This window comes from Anomaloglossus baeobatrachus, chromosome 5 (genome assembly GCF_048569485.1).
Source record: "Anomaloglossus baeobatrachus isolate aAnoBae1 chromosome 5, aAnoBae1.hap1, whole genome shotgun sequence".
Lineage (NCBI taxonomy): Eukaryota > Metazoa > Chordata > Amphibia > Anura > Aromobatidae > Anomaloglossus > Anomaloglossus baeobatrachus.
Genome location: NC_134357.1, coordinates 306984106 through 307000880, shown reverse-complemented (window position 1 = coordinate 307000880; position 16775 = coordinate 306984106). Strand labels below are relative to the sequence as shown.

The window sequence follows — 16775 nt, the reverse complement described above, 5'->3', positions numbered from 1 at the left end:
ATAAAAAAATATTAAGAATAAATGATAAATAACCCTAGTGAAAAGTGCAGAGTTCAAAATGAAAATATGTATGAAGGGCCAAAGCTTAAAAGCAAAATAAAATAAGAATATGACGAAAAAGGTGAAAAAAGTGGAAAGAACAGTGAGGTGCATAGGCAGAAAATCAATCAACCAACAAAAAATGTGGCTGGATGATAGTGACCCGTTCACTCACCTAGAAAGTGAAAGCATGGTAAGTACAGTATATTAGATACATAAATCTGAGTATAAGGCTAAGACCGCACTTTGCATTTCCACCTGCGTTTCAGCTGCTTTTTAGGTCTGTTTTGAGAAGCACCTTTTTCATGCCAAAAGGCATGCGTTTTGATTTTACAGCAAAGTCAATGGAAAATGTTGATTTTCAGACCGCACTTTGCGTTTCTAAATGCTGCGTTTAATTTGCATATTTTGTGACAAAACCCATGCGTTTAAAGAAGCAGCATGTCAGTTGTTTTTGCCATTTTGGGTGCGTTTTGCTAACATTGAAGTCAATGAGAAATGGCAAAAACCAAGATTCCTTCAAATTCCTGCGTTTTACCTGCTTTTTCAGTGCAGAAAACATGTGTTTTGGACTCTAAAATAATGATTTCATATTTACACACACATAGTCCGACAATTAAATTAAAGAAAAATAATAATTTATTGCTATTTTTACAATAAATAGCATATTACCGCTATAATTTTATTAAATATTTCCATTTATTAAATTATTTCTAAAATTCTATATGTATTTTTTTTTTTTATCATTTTTCTGTTTGATGATTTAATCTTTATTTAGCAGTGTCTTGATGTTCAAAACGCATCTGTCAAAACACAGGTGAAAAAAAGCATTCAAAAAGCGCTGAAAACGCATACAAAACGCGGTAAATACGCATGCGGTTTCAGCGCTAAAGTTCTGAAAAAGGCAACTTTGGTCAAATCAATTAAGCCCAAAACGTGCATTTAGAACTGCAAGTAGGGGAACGCAAAGTGCGTTCTTAGCCTAAAGAAGGAAATAAATGTGAAGGAAAAATGATGAACGGATTGGCATCCATTAAGCTGAGTCAATGGGTGAATTATTCTTGGCGATCCAGTGAATCAGGTAACAATATATTCATGGTCGAGGAAATATCAGGAAGGAAGCCAACAAATGTAGCCCGCCAATAAAATTACCTATAGGAGAAATATATATAACAAGCGAAACTTTACTCACCATCCCTTGGTCTGCTCCCAGTGGTTGGTATTGGCGGCAGCGCTGAAGATATGTCAACATTATATAAATAACGTCGGCCAATAAAAATAAGGACATTTTATAATAGGTTTTTTGTAACACTAATGCTACTTTTTTTTTTTACACTATAAAAAGTCCTTTTTTTTGCCGAAGAAGTATCAGTATTATAAGGTCTGTATTTTAAGTGAGTGGGATGGAAGGCTCCTTTTTTGTAATGTGTAATATATTGAATTGATTGTGTATCACTAGATGCTTAACTTCAGGTAACTTTAGGCTATTTATTGTTCTGGTCATTTCATGTTAGTATGTCTATGAGTAAGGACCTTGTCTGAAACGTGTAAAGCGGGGCTGGAAACCCGCAATACCGTATTTTTTTTTTTATAAAAGACGCACCGGATTATAAGACGCACCCCAATTTTAGAGAGGAAAAAAAAAATGGTAAAAAAAATAAAAATAAAAATGGGGTCCCGTCTTATACTCTGGTGTGGTCTTACCAGAGGGGGGCAGCAGTGGTGGTGATGTGGGGTCACAGGAAGAAGGGGTTGTGCTGGCAGCCGCGGCGGTGGGTCGGTAGCACCAGCAGCGGCGGGTCAATAGTAACGGGTCAGTGGTGGAGCAGGCTGGTGTGGTGAGTGTCCCAGGCTGTCCGCGGTCCCGGTTCAAATGATGGCGCCTGGAGCGGCGCATGCGTAGATTGAGCTCTCATTCAAGGACTATCTGCGCAAGCGCTGACTCCCGGCGCCATCATTTGAAACTGGGACCGCGGACATACTGGGACACCTACCACACAGCCACCCACCCACACGCACAGAGTGGCAGCCAGCAGGCCACCCGCCCACCCAGATTTCCCAAATTTTTGGGAGGAAAAGTGTGTCTTATAATCCGAAAAGTACGGTATGTAGTTTTTTTTTTCTACAGGATTTTAATGACTCAATAAAAAAGTAATTTTAGAGGAACAGAATATTGGATTTTCTATCCTTCCTTTTATACCGGGGTATTCATGACGCTATTGTGAAAACAGCATAACAAAAACAGAAAGAATTTTTATACAGTAATCCAAAGGCTGACAAATATACCACAAACTCCCTTGGAAAACAAGAACAACAAGACACTTAATAAAAATATTCTTTTTTTATTAAAAAGACCAAAAGACAGATGCCGTTTGGTATTTCTGAGGTACATTCTACACGTTGGATTCATTGTAATCACCGGCAATCGCATGATCTTATTTATAAATATTATCAGTAATGGCAAAATGACATCTGGATGATCTTTTTTTTTGTATTTCAATCAATGAAATAAATCAGATAAATTCAATTCCTTCATATTTAACGTCACCAATTTTTGTCTCGCGTAACAGGATTCGACCATCCAAAATAAAAACGGTGATGTATGTGGCCACTTGACCATTGTTTTCTTCGGATTTCAGAGCGACAATAATCTGATCATCTGTTCCTGGGATGAATTTGAATGAGGAAAATCCATGTGTGGGATTCTGTGTTCCCACGTGAGATAATTTTATGTTAGAGAAGTCAGGAGAGGCTCGTAGAAGGATGTTTGCGCCACGCTGTTCATCCTCTTTCTCACTGTATCTTTCCTTACTGGCACGGCGTGGGAGGAAAAACCAGCTGTGTAGTGAGTCACTCCATGCTGCAGACTCATGGATCAAATAACCTGGAATGTGGATACAAAATATATACCGTTAGGTCCAGAAATATTTTGACAGTGACACAAGTTTTGGCATTTTAGCTGTTTTCCAGTTATATAATCTATATGGGCTTTAAGTGCAGACTCACGGCTTAATTTGAGAGTAATCACATCCTAATTGGAGTAATGGTTAGGAATTACAGCTTTAGAATATGTAGCTGCCTCTTTTTAAGGACCAAAAGTAATTGGACAATTATCTTAAAAGCTCTTTTATGGGCTAGTCCCTCATTAATCCATCATCTATTAAGCAGGTGAAAGGTCTGGAGCTGATTTCAAGTGTTGCATTTGGAAGCTGTGGCTGTGAATCCACAAAATGTGGTCAAAAAAGCTCTCAGTGGAAGAAAAACAGACTATCATTAGGCTGAAAAAAAGACGAAATCCATCAGAGAGATAACAGAAATGTTAGTAGTGTCCAAAGCAACAGTCTGATGCATTTCGCACCCCTCCGCCCCCCCCCCAAAAAAAAGCGCACTTGTGAGCTTGGGAAGTCAAAAAGGCCTGGTCGTGCATGGAAGACAACAGCGGTGGTTGATGGCAGAATTCTTTCTATGGTGAAGAAAATCTCCTCAAGTGAGGAACATTCTTCAGGAAGTAGGTGTTTCTACCATAAAGAGAAGACTTCAAGAGAGCAAATACAGACGGTTCAGCACAAAGTGCACACCATTAAAGGGAACCTGTCAGGTGCAATATGCATCCAAAACCATGAGCAGCAAGAGATACTTTTTCTAACGATCTCCTTATGTATGCTACTAGATGCAGAAACAGTTAGGCAGGGATTAGCAATATACACCCAGAACTGCTCGTGGTTCTGGGCGCATATTGCACCTGACAGGTTCCCTTTATTAGAATTAAAAATAGAAAAAGGCCAGATTCGACTTTGCCAAAAAAAAATAAAAAAAATGTAAAGAAACCAGCCCAATTCTGGAAAAGAATTCTTAGGACAAAGGAAAACCGAAATCAACCTGTACCAGTATGATGGGAAGAAGAAAATATGGTGACGGCTTGAAGCGACTCATAATACAAAGTGCATCGCATCCTCTGTAAAACATGGTGGAGGTAGTGTGATGGCCGGGCATGCATGGCTTCTGATAGCACTGGGTCACTAGTGTTTATTAATAATGTGACTGAAGACAGAAGCAGCCGGATGAATTCTGAAGAAACAGGGCAATACTTTCGGCTCAAGATTCAACCAAATACCGCAACAGTGATTGTCCATCTGTACTGTGAAGCACCGTCCAATGACCCAACACATACTGTGAAAGCAATCCAGGAGTTTTTTAGGCAAAGAAGTAGGATATTCTTCAATGGCTGAATCACTCACCAGATCTCAACCCCATCGAGCTGCATTTCACAAGCTTAACCTCATAACGACGGCCGTACGACTTAAAGCGGCGGCAAAACAGGGTACTTATTCTGTTCCGCCGCTTTAAAGCGGCGGCCCGAAAAAACCCTGTAGCGCCCCCCAGCGACCGAAAATCTCGGGGGTTTCAGCTACCGGGGGTAGCTGAGACCCCCCAGATTATGAATCGGGGTGTTTTTTTTGGACCCCGATCATGTGATCGGCGGTATACACCGTATACCGACGAACACATGAAAAAAAAAGAAATGGCCGGTAAAACTGATTTCTTTTTCATCTGACATGATCAAACATGTCAGATGAGAAAGAAATCTAACCCCCTAGTGCCCCCAAAGCCCCCGGTACCGGAGAGTCCCCCCACCCCCACCCCTACCCCCACCGGACATCCAAAATGGCGCCGAAGCGCACAGAAAACTGCCGCCGGCGCCGGCTCTGCAGTCATTTCCCTCCGATCTGAAATGATCAAACATTTCAGATCGGAGGGAAATGTCCTCCCCCTGACCCCTCCTCCGGTCCACCGGAGCCCTCTGGTCACCGGAGCCCCCTCCGGTTCTCCAGAGCCACCACCCTCCTCCCCCCTCCGGAGCGTGGAAGATGGCGGCGCACAGCGCGCGGCCGCCTTCATTCTGCTCTTTCTGCCGCATGTGACACGTCACATGCGGCAGAAAGGTGTCCCCAGGTCCCACTAGGTCACCCCCCCCCCCCCCCAAGCCCCCGGTTATACGTTACCTGTCTGCCGCTCCGGGCCCGCGATCGCCGCCTCCTTCTTCAATGCTGGCGGCGCATGCGCAGACAGCGGCTGTCAGCTGGATCCCTGCAAGCAGGGATCCTGCTGACGTCGCTGATGCACAGGCTCCACTGTGGACCGGGGGAGGGTGAGTGCAGTGATCTGCAGCCACACTCCTCACATGGAGAGGCTGCTGTTCCAGAAAATGGGGGGTACGTTCTGTGAGCGTGCCCCTCATATTCTGGAATGAGGTTACTGCAGGTCACTCTGCCCTAGGTTGGACCGGGGCAGTGTGAGTGCAGTATTCTCAGATTACTGCACCCACACTGCTCATGGAGAGCTTGCTCTTCCAGAAAATGGGGGATACGTTCCCTGAACGTGCCCCCCATATTCTAGAAGATCCAGAGTCGCCGAGGGACCTCCAAAATGGATTACAGCGACCGGAATTTCTTTATTTTCAATAAATTGGTAAAAGAGGAATGTTTCGGGGAGTGTTTTTTCAAATAAATTTTTTTTTTGTCTTTTTTTTTTCTATTACTGACTGGGTTAGTGATGTCGGGTATCTGTTCAGATGCCGTGACATCACTAACCCCAGGGCTTGATGCCAGGTGACATTACAGCTGGTATCAACCCCATATATTACCCCGTCTGCCACCGCACCAGGGCGCGGGATGAGCTGGGGCGAAGCGCCAGGATTGGCGCATCTAATGGATGCGCCACTTCTGGGGCGGCTGCGGCCTGCTATTTTTAGGCTGGGAAGAGTCCAATAACCATGGCTCTTCCCACCCTGAGAATACCAGACCCCAGCTGTCCGCTTCACCTTGGCTGGTGATCTAATTTGGGGGGGACCCCACGTTTTTTTTTTTAAAAAACGCCTGGGGAGCCCTCCAAATTGATCACCAGCCAAGGTGAAGCTGTCAGCTGTGGTTTGCAGGCTACAGCTGTCTGCTTTACCCTAGCTGGCTATCAAAAATAGGGGGGACCCCACGTCGTTTATTTTAATTATTAATTTTTTGGGGGGCTAAATACAAGGCTAGGCACCCTTTAGTGCCACATGAAAGGCACTAAAGGGCGCCAGCTTAGAATATGCAGGGGAATGGGACGTTATATTTGTTTGACATCTATCCATTCATCCATTGTAGCATTTTACGCTGTGTGCCCACAATCAGGATTTGCAGCGTTTTGGGCGCAGTGTGTTTTCCCTGCGTCCATAGCGCTGCGTTGTGCAGTAGAAGCACAGTGGAAGGATTTTTAGAAATCCCATGCCCAATGTGCTTCTTTTCTCCGCAGCATAAACCGACCTGTGGCGCAGCTTCCCGAGCCTCAGCATGTCAATTTATGCTGCGGAGATGAGTGTTCTCTGCAGGTAGCATAGAGCTCCACAGCGGCCTGAACCCAAATCGTGGGCTTGGGCAGCTGCGTTCTCCCGTGGACAACACTCACATCTCTGCAGGAGGCTGACACTGTGTACTAGATGCCGTGTCGCTGGATCATGGCCACAGAGCCTAACAGTGAGACATTTGTTGCTACAGCAACATTTTTGTGAAGTACCTGTGGATTCAAAATGCTTACTATACTCCTGAATAAAATCCAGTTTCCAAAATGGGGTCACTTGTGGGGGGTTTCTGATGTATAGGTACCCAAGGGGCCCTGCTAATGTGACATGGTGCGCGCAATTTATTTCAACTTTTCCAGAATTCAAATGGTGCTCCCTCCATTCCAAGCCCTCCCATTTATCCAAACAGAGGTTTTTGGCCACATGTGGGGTATCCCTGTGCTCATAAGACATTGGATAACAACCTGTGGGGTCCACGGTTTGTTGTTGTCTCTTGAAAAAGTGAGAAATTTGATGCTAAAGCAACAGTTTTGTGAAAAAAATGAAAATTTTCAATATGGCAACCTAAGCTTATCAAATTCTGTGAAGTACTCGTGGATTCAAACTGCTCACTATACACCTTGATAAAAGCCTTGAGGTGTCATGTTTCCAGAATGGAGTCACTTTTGGGGGACCGCCACTGTTTAGGCATTTCAGGGGCTCTCCAAATGCAACCTGGCGTCCGCTATTGATTCCAGCCAATTTTGCACTCAAATGGCACTCCTTCCCTTCCGAGCCCTGCCATGCGCCCAAACAGTTGATTTCCACCACATATAAGGTATCGCCAAACTCAGGAGAAATTGCACAATAAATGTTATGCTGATTTTTTTCCTTTTACTCTTGTAAAAAAAAAAGCTACCTGGTTGAAATAACAATTTTGTGGTAAAAATGTATTATTTTTTTTTTTCATGGCTCAACGTTATAAAATTCTGTGAAGCACCTGAGGGTTCAGGGTACTCACCAAACATCTAGATAAATTCCTTGAGGGGCCTAGTTTCCAAAATGGGGCCACTTGTGCGGGGTTTCTGCTGTTTAGGTACCTTAGGGGACCTCCAAATGCGACATGGTGCCCGCAATCTTTTTCAGCCAAATTTCCTTTCTAAAATTCAAATATTGCTCCTTTCGTTCCAAGCCCTCCCATTTGTCCAAACAAAGGTTTCAGACCACATGTGAGGTATCACCGCGCTCATAAAAAAGTGGTTAACAAACCTTGAGGTCAAATTTTTGGAATTACCTCTTGAAAAAGTGAGAAAATTGATGCTAAAGCAACATTTTTGAGAAAATTTTTAAAATTTTCAATATGACAACGTAACGTTAACAAAATCTGTGAAGTACCTGTGGATCTAAAATGCTCACTATACCCCTAGATAGAAGCCTTCAGGGGTCTAGTTTCCAAAATGGTGTCACTTGTGAGGGATTTCTTCTGTTTAGGTACCTTAGCGGACCTGTAAATGCAACATGGTGCCCGCAATCTATTTCAGCCAAATTTGCTTTCCAAAATTCAAATAGTGCTCCTTCTGTTCCGAGCCCTCCCATTTGTCCAAACAGAGGTTTCTGACCACATGTGGGGTATCGGCGCGCTCATAAGAAAGTGGGGAACAAGTTTTGAGGTCCATTTTGTTGTGTTATTTCTTCTAAAAGTGAATAAATTTGGGTTAGAGCAACATTTTTAGGTAAAATTTAATTTTTGCTTTTTTTCATTCCACATTGCTTTTGTTCATGTGAAGCACCTGAAGGGTTAATAAACTTCTTGAATGTGGTTTTGAGTACTTTGGGGGGTGCAGTTTTTAGAATGGTGTCACTTTTGGGTATTTTCTGTCATCTAGGCCTATTGAAGTCACTTCAAATGTGATGTGGTCCCTAAAAAACTGGTTTTGTAAATTTTGATGTAAAAATGAGAAATCGCTGATAAACTTTGAACCCCTCTAACTTCCTAACAAAAAAAAATTTTGTTTCCAAAATTGTGCTGATGTAAAGTAGACATGTGGGAAATGTTATTTATTAACTATTTTGTGTCACAGAAATCTCTGGTTTAACGGTATAAAAATTCAAAAGTTGAAAATTGCTAAATTTTCAAAATTTTTGCCAATATTCAATTTTTTTCATAAATAAACACAAAAAATATTGTCCTAAATTTGGTACTAACATGAAGTCCAATATGTGAGGAAAAAACAATCTCAGAATCACCGGGATCCGTTGAAGCGTTCCAGAGTTATAACCTCATGAAGTGACACTGGTCAGAATTGCAAAATTTGGTCTGGTCATTAAGGTGAAAATTAGCTCCGTCACTAAAGGGTTAAGGTAAAATATAAGGCAGAAAGACCCACAAACAAGCAATAACTGAACTCAGCTGCAGTAAAGGCCGGCAAAGCATCACAAAGGAGGAAACCTATTGTTTGTCGATGTCTTCTAGACTTCAGGTAGTCATAGTCCAAAGTATTAAAAATTAACATTTTATTTTTGGTAAAGTAGATTTGTCCAATTACTTCTGAGCCCCTGAAATGAGGAGGCTTTGTAGAAAAATGGCTGCAATTCCTAAACGTTTCCCATGACATTTATGTTCAAGCCCGTTAATTAAACCTGAAAGTCCAAACTTCACTTGCATCTCAGTTTCATTTGAAATAGTGTCATGCAGAGCCGAAATCACGAAGATTCAGTCACTGTCCAAATATTTATGGACCCGACTATATGGGAACAATAGTAAACAGCAGCAAATAACCAGTGAGAAAGATCAGTAGTGCCGAAAAACTCAAACCAATTTATATCTTCGACTTCATATGTTTGTGATTTCTCAAGTATGCAAAAAATAGTATGATTTTGATCAGTGTTTAGGCTGTGTATAAATGTTTACTACCAGTGATTTTTCACGTACAGTATGAAAAAAAAACCCAACAAAAAACTGCAAACCTTCTACCTATCTCATTTTTAAAGGGAATCTGTCACCAGGTTTTTGCTATAAACATGAGAGCAGCATAATAGACAGGCAGAAATCCCGATTGCAGAGAAGTATCACTTACTGAGCTGTTTACTACAGTTTTGATAAAAATCTCAGATTCTTCTGCTGCAGATCTACCAGTTTTCTGAATGCCAAGCTCTGTATAACCTCGCTGATACCACTGATAGACAGATTTCTGTGTACACTGTGCATAGCCAGAAAACTGCCAATTAGTTTTGGGGGTGATGTCACACAGAGCTCATGAATTTGGAGGACTACGACGCAGCAGATTTTCTAGTCCTCCAGCGTTAAAATCACTGCTTTAGCATCAGGAAAATAATCTAAACTAAAGCAAGCAGCCGAGTAAGTGAAACACTGATGGAATTTGGGTCTCTGTCTCTGGATTACATGACAAAAATCTAGTGACAGATTCCCTTTAATCACGGACTGCATGTGGATGTCATCTGTGTGTTGTACGTGTTTCTCACAGATCCATACACTTGAATGTGCAATTTAGTTTTCAAGCACGAACTGCAAAAAAGTCACAATAGAAACATATATTTTAATACGTACATAAAATAACCTTAAAAATCATGGATGTCTGAATGAGTCCTAAGTTTATGAATGTGCACACGGAGATTTTTCTGTCTTTTTTAGGTGGTTAAAGGTAATCTGTCAGCAGGTTTTTGCTACCTCATCTAAGATGTATCACTTAGGCTATGTGTCCACATGTGCGTATTGCATGTAGTTACGCTGCGTTCTGCACTGCAGCGTAACTGCATGCGTCCTGCGTCCCCTGCACAATCCATGAAGATTGTGCATTATCCATGCCCACGTTGCGTTTTAGAGCGCAGCGATTTGCATGCTGCCAAATCGCTGCGTTCTAAAAAGCAACATGTCACTTCTTTCATGCGCTCTGCATGCTGTCTCCATTCTGTCTATAGGGAGAGGCAGCAGCCAGAACACACGAATTCTGCAGTCACCAAAGTTTCAGAACGGAGCTTTTCAGTTGTGCTCTGAAGCAGACATGCAGTGACTTTACGCTGCGGTGCAGAGCGCACACAAGTGGGCAAATAGCCTTATATTACTGTGTGCAGCCTAACACAGTGAAAGATGTTATTTTTTGTATGCAGCAGAGCCCTGGGAGCTGCCCCTGCCCACACCAGACTTGGTATACATTAGGATAGACAAAAAGCTGCTAATCACAGAAGGGTAGGAGTCTGACTACAGCTCACATGCTGCTCAGACCCACTAATGATAAAGCTAAGAGGCTTAAACTAACATTGCAGGTACACAAAAACACACTTTGAGATAAGAGACAGCTGGCTGTAAACTGCATGTTAACTCTTTAGGCCCAGTCACACACAACGACTTACCAGCAATCCCGAAAACGAAGCGACCTGATAGGGATCGCAGGTAAGTCGCTGGGAGGTCGCTGGTGAGATGTCACAGTCAGACCTTACCAGCGATGCAGGAACGATACAGGTCGCAGTAGCGACCTGTATAGCGATCTCAGCAGTCACTGTGACCCTGTCACACAGTGTCAAACACAGCGATGTGTCCTGCCCAGCAGGACATCGCCTTTGAAGAAAATGGCCTGGACCATTCTGCAACGACCGGCGACCTCACAGCAGGGGCCTGATCGTTGGTAGGTGTCACACATAACAAGATCGCTAACGGGATCGCTACTGCGTCACAGAAACCGTGACTCAGCTGCAATCTCGCTAGCGATCTCGTTATGTGTGACGGTACCTTTAGGCTAGTTTCACATTTGCGTTGAACGGCATCAGTTTCATTGCGTTGTGTGATGGATGCAACGGATGCGTTGCATATAGTGGCACAACGGATCGTACAAAACAACGTAAAGATTTTTTTTTTTTCCCTTCTTTACAGTTTTACCGGCAGCAGACTATTGTGAACGATCAGCTGATCGCTCTCAATAGCCGGCGGCCGGGCGCTCAGCTGAGAGCTCTCACATGCCGGCGGCCAGGCGCTTAGCTGATCGCTCTCAATAGCCGGCGACTGTGTGCTCAGCCGAGCGCTCTCAATAGCCGGCGGCTGTGTGCTCAGCCGAGTGCTCTCAATAGCCGGCGGCCGGGTGCTCAGCTGAGAGCTCTCACATGCCAGCTGCCGGGGCGCTCAGCTGAGAGCTCTCACATGCCAGCTGCCGGGGCTCTCCGCTGAGCGCTCTCACGTGCCGGCGGCCGGGCCCTCAGCTGGACGCTCTCACATGCTGGCGGCCGGGGGTTCAGCTGAGAGCTCTCACATGCCGGCTGCCGGGCGCTCAGCTGAGCGCTCTCACGTGCCGGCGGCCGGGCCCTCAGCTGAGCGCTCTCACGTGCCGGCGGCTCAGCTGAGAGCTCTCACATGCCAGCTGCCGGGCGCTCAGCTGAGAGCTCTCACATGCCGGCAGCTGGGCGCTCAGCTGAACATTCGGCCACCGAGAAACAAAATAAAGTTTCTGTGATTTAAAAAAAAAAAAAAAAATGAGCATGCGCAGTGAAAAATAAAAGTTTCCGCCGCTCAAAAAAACGTTACATGCTGCGTTCCTTCCGCCTGGTGCAGCGTCAAAATAACGACGCTGCGTCGTTCAGAGGATGCAACTCTGACACTTGCATTACAGTGCGTCGTCCATACAAGTCTATGAAGAATAGCGTGGTGCATTGATGGACTGCGCTATTCTCCATAGTGACGGACTCCACTGAATGAAAGTGTGAAAGTACCCTTACAGCATGCTGGCTTCAGATTACTTAGCAAAAACGTCCTGACAAGAGTCCTTTTAAAAATCTCAACAGATATCAACCCAGTTTGATTTTTCAACAATAGAAATTAAATACAAAATACAATGTTATTACTTGGTAACTTACGTTGCACAAAAAGAAACATAAGTGACCAAGTAATAACATTGTATTTTGTATTTAATTTGTATTGTTGAAAAATCAAACTGTGTTGAAATCTATTGAGAATAGTTGAATGTACAATATACATTCACTCATTTTTGTGCCTGCCGTCAGATAACAGTCTGTAGCCATTATTAACTTGGTTTTTGGCGTCTGAATGTAATGTAAGTTACCATCGAATGACCCATAAGATGATTTTTCCAAAAAAAAATTTTGAACCAGTTTTTGAGGAAGATTCTTGAGAGGATCAACTTTAAGTTCATGTGCACATAGCCTCACAACACATTTCAAATCACAGACACTTATGCTCGTTTCACATGTCAAGGTACAGACTGCAATGTCTGGCGTGTGAAATCGGCTTTAAGGCCCCATCACACACAGAGATGAATCTTTGGCAGATCTGTGGTTGCAGTGAAATCATGGACATATTGTTCCATTTGTACACAGCCACAAACCTGGCACTGATTGTCCACAATTTCACTGCAACCACAGATCTGCCGCAGATTTATCTCTGTGTGTGACAGGGCCTTTAGGGTATGAACACATGTAGACTTTGGCTGTGTGCACACGATGCGTTTTTTACCGCGGAAACGCTGCGTTTTGAACCGCAGCGTTTCAGTGGCAAATTGCATGCGTTCAGCTTTCCCAGCAAAGTGTATGGGAAAGCTGAAAAATCAGTGCACATGCTGCGTTTCTTTCCGCAGCGTTTTGGATGCCAAAAATCGGTGCGGAAAGAAAAGCAGCATGTCACTTCTTTTGTGCGTTGTGGCTGTGTTCTCTCCCCCATTGAAATCAATGATGTGGGGTCAGAACGCAGCCACAACGCATGGACCTGCTTTTTTGTTGCGGTCCGCAGGCTTTGTCGGCACGCCAGAACGCAGGCATTTACCTGGAAGTGAGGTCAAGAGGCTTCCTGTTGACCTCACTTCCTGGCAAAGCCCCCGGTGTCGCCAAAGTGCCCGCCCCGACCCCCGACCCCCCTCCCGAAAATCCAACATGGCCGCGCGCACAGTAGCGCACCGGCCGCCCTGCTCCTATGATTTCTGTCGCATGTGCAATAACACATGCGACAGAAAACTGTTCCCCAGGCCCTGCCCGTTCACCCCCTATTCCCCCCGGTGTCATACATACCTGTCCGGTCGCAGCGCTGATCCCCTGCGGCCCCCTCCTCCTTCACAGTGCACGCTGGCCGGTCACATGTGCAGAGCAGCTGACAGCCAGCACAGTGTTCAGTGTGAGCTGTGCTGGCTGCTCGCACTCTGCAGCTGTGACCCGGGGAGAGTGGGTGCAGATTTTTGCACCCACTCTCCTCAAATGGAGGGTCTGCCCTCCTAGAAAATGGGGGATACGTTCCCTGAACGTGCCCCCATATTCTAGAAGGTCCAGAGCCGACGTGGGACATCCATATGGATTTCTGCGGACCCATTTTTTTTTATTAAATTGGAGAACAAGGGAATGATTTGGGGAGTGTTTTTTCTAATAAAACATTTTTTGTTGTCTTTTTTTGCTTTTGTTTACTGTCAATTAGTTATGTCGGGTGTCTGATAGATGCCGTGACATCACTAATTGCTGGGCTTGATGCCAGGTGACATTACACATCTGGTATCAACCCCATTTATTACCCCGTTTGCCAACGCACCAGGGCGCGGGATGAGTTGGGGCGAAGCGCCAGGATTGGCGCATCTAATGGATGCGCCACTTCTGGGGCGGCTGCGGCCTGCTATTTTTAGGCTGGGAAGAGTCCAATAACCATGGCTCTTCCCACCCTGAGAATACCAGACCCCAGCTGTCAGCTTTACCTTGGCTGGTGATCTAATTTGGGGGGACCCCACGTTATTTTTTTTTTTATTCTTTATTTATAAATAAAAAAAAAAACATGGGGAGCCCTCCAAATTGATCACCAGCCAAGATGAAGCTGCCAGCTGTGGTTTGCAGGCTACAGCTGTCTGCTTTACCCTGACTGGCTATCAAAAATAGTGGGGACCCCACGCCATTTTTTTCATTTTTTTTTTTTATTGGATAAATACTAAGCTAGGCACCCTTTAGTGCCACATGAAAGGTACTAAAGGTGCCAGCTTAGAATATGCAGGCGGGGGTAGGACGTTCTATATATTTGACATCCCTTCATCCATTGACGCTTTTTAGGCTGTGTGTCCACAATCAGGGTTTGCAGCGTTATGGGCGCTGAGTGTTTTCCCTGCGTCCATAACGCTGCGTTGTGCAGTAGAAGCACAGTGGAAGGATTTTTGGAGATCCCATGCCCACTGTGCTTCTTTTCTCCGCAGCATAAACTGACCGGTAGCGTGGCTTCCCGAGCCTCAGCATGTCAATTTATGCTGCGGAGACGAGAGTGTTCTCTGCAGGTAGCATAGAGCTCCACAGCAGCCTGAACCCAAATCGTGGGCATGGGCAGCTGCAGGAAGGCTGGCACTGTGTACTAGACGCCGTGTCGCTGGATCATGGCCACATAGCCTTAGGCCCCTTTCACACGTCAGTGATTCTGGGACGTTTGTGCTTTTTTTTAAACGTACCAGGATCACTGACATACGCAGACCCATTATAATGAATGGGTCTGCTCACACGTCAGTGATTTTTCACTGCACGTGTCTCCATGCAGCGTACCCGCGTGTGCGTGATTGCCGCACGGAGACATGTCCATTTTTTTCTGGCATCACTGATGTCCCACGGACCACGCAGTGGTGTGATCCGTGAAACACGTGCCAGAAAAAAACGTGCTTTTAAAATAAAAAACATTTTAACTCACCCGGCTCCAGCGATGTCCTCTGCTGCCCGTTCTCCCTGTTCCTTCTGTGCCGGCTCATTATTGTCGCGCATATTCATGATGCACGACACAGCCGACCCGGAAGCAGCTGCTGCGGGGGTCAGCGCCGGCCGGATGCTGCACCGCGGGAGCGATCAGCACCATGGAGAGCGGGAGCGGGTGCAGGTGAGTTAATCTCTAAGTGCAATCACGGGCCACGGAGAACGGAGCCCGGATTGCACTTAGACAACCCACGTGTGCCGTGATTCACGGCACACGGAGGGACATGTGCGTGTTTCACACGCCAGTGAAAAACGTCAGTGTTTTTCACTGACATGTGAAGCGGGCCTAAAAGTGAGAATATTGTTGCTACAGCAACATTTTGGGTGAAGTAGCTGTGGATTCAAAATGCTTAATATACTCCTGAATAAAATCCTTGATGGGTGCAGATTCCAAAATGGGGTCACTTGTGGGGGTTTTCTGACGTATAGGTACCTAAGGGGCTTGGTGCGCGAAGTTTATTTCAACTTTTCCAAAATTCAAATGGTGCTCCTTCCATTCCAAGCCCTCCCATTTATCCAAACAGAATGTGGAGAAGGAAATGACATCACAGGTTTTTTTTTCCAAAGGTCTGTGTTCAACCAACTTTATTATCACTGACAAGTCTTAAAAAACGCACCTAAAAAAACGCATGAAAAACGCATGAAAAACGCATGAAAAACGCATGAAAAACGCATGCGTTTTCGATGCGTTGTTTCTCAAAAAGCATTGTTTACAATTCTCCCCTCTGCCAGAGGGTGCGTTTTTTTCCGCGCGGAAAAAAAAGCAACGTGTGCACATACCCTTTTCCAGGCAGATTTTGTCTGGAACCTGCCTGAAAAAAAAAATACTTAAATTTATATGCACGGCATTGTTAAAATTATTTGCTGTTCTGCTTTTGTTGATTCCTTAAAAAGGAACTCGGGTCACCAGGTTTTTGCACCTTAATCTGAGAGAAAAAAAAAAAGAAAGGGACAGAGACCCTGATTCTAGGAATGTGTCACTTACCGGGCTGCTTAGTATAGTTTTGATAAAATCACTATTTAATCAGCACTAGATCATTAGAGGACTACTTGGTCTCCTGCTAGGTAATCCTGCATATTCATGAGTGCTGTATAACTGCTAGATTTGCAGCAGAGAAAGCATTGATTTCATAAAAATGACAGCAGACAGCTCAGTAAGTGAAAAACAGAATTTATAATGGGTATATGGGGCACAGCTTCACTAAATGTACCAATCTAAAAAACCACAAAGTCCAAGCAGTCATATGCAAAACGTGAAAAGGTTTTATTTGTACACACTTTAAAACACAATTAAAAAGGAGGAGACTCAAAAAAAAAAAAAAAAAAAAGGGGTCCCTCCATAATACAGCATGTATACACCATGAGACCTCAGATGTTGGTATATAAAGCATGAACAGGCTGACAAAAACCATTAGTTTGCACTATACATAGTCAAATATACAATCCTGCAGTCATATCTGGTGCAAAATAAAGAAAGCCTGCTGATAATTACCAGTGTAGCATAAATCAGAGGTGGCGTAACCACCCACACGCCCCACACGTTACGCCACCATGAGTGGCTTCCTCAGGGGTATACGCGTGGGGCGTGTGGGTGGTTACACCACCTCGGATTCATGCTATTGCATATGACTGCTTGGACTTTGTGGTTTTTTAGATTGGTACATTTAGTGAAGCTGTGCCCCATATACCCATTATAAATTCT

General features: G+C 44.5%; 1 protein-coding gene across 1 annotated transcript in view; it reads right to left on the bottom strand.

Moving 5' to 3' along the window:
• Positions 1-2365: 2365 nt before the first annotated feature.
• Positions 2366-16775, bottom strand: part of CANT1 (calcium activated nucleotidase 1) — a 36691-nt gene continuing 22281 nt past the window's right edge. The window contains exon 4 of the mRNA XM_075349680.1: positions 2366-2923. Within this exon, the coding sequence (XP_075205795.1) occupies positions 2553-2923 (371 nt within the window). The 3' untranslated portion in view covers positions 2366-2552. The remainder of the gene's footprint in view (positions 2924-16775) is intronic.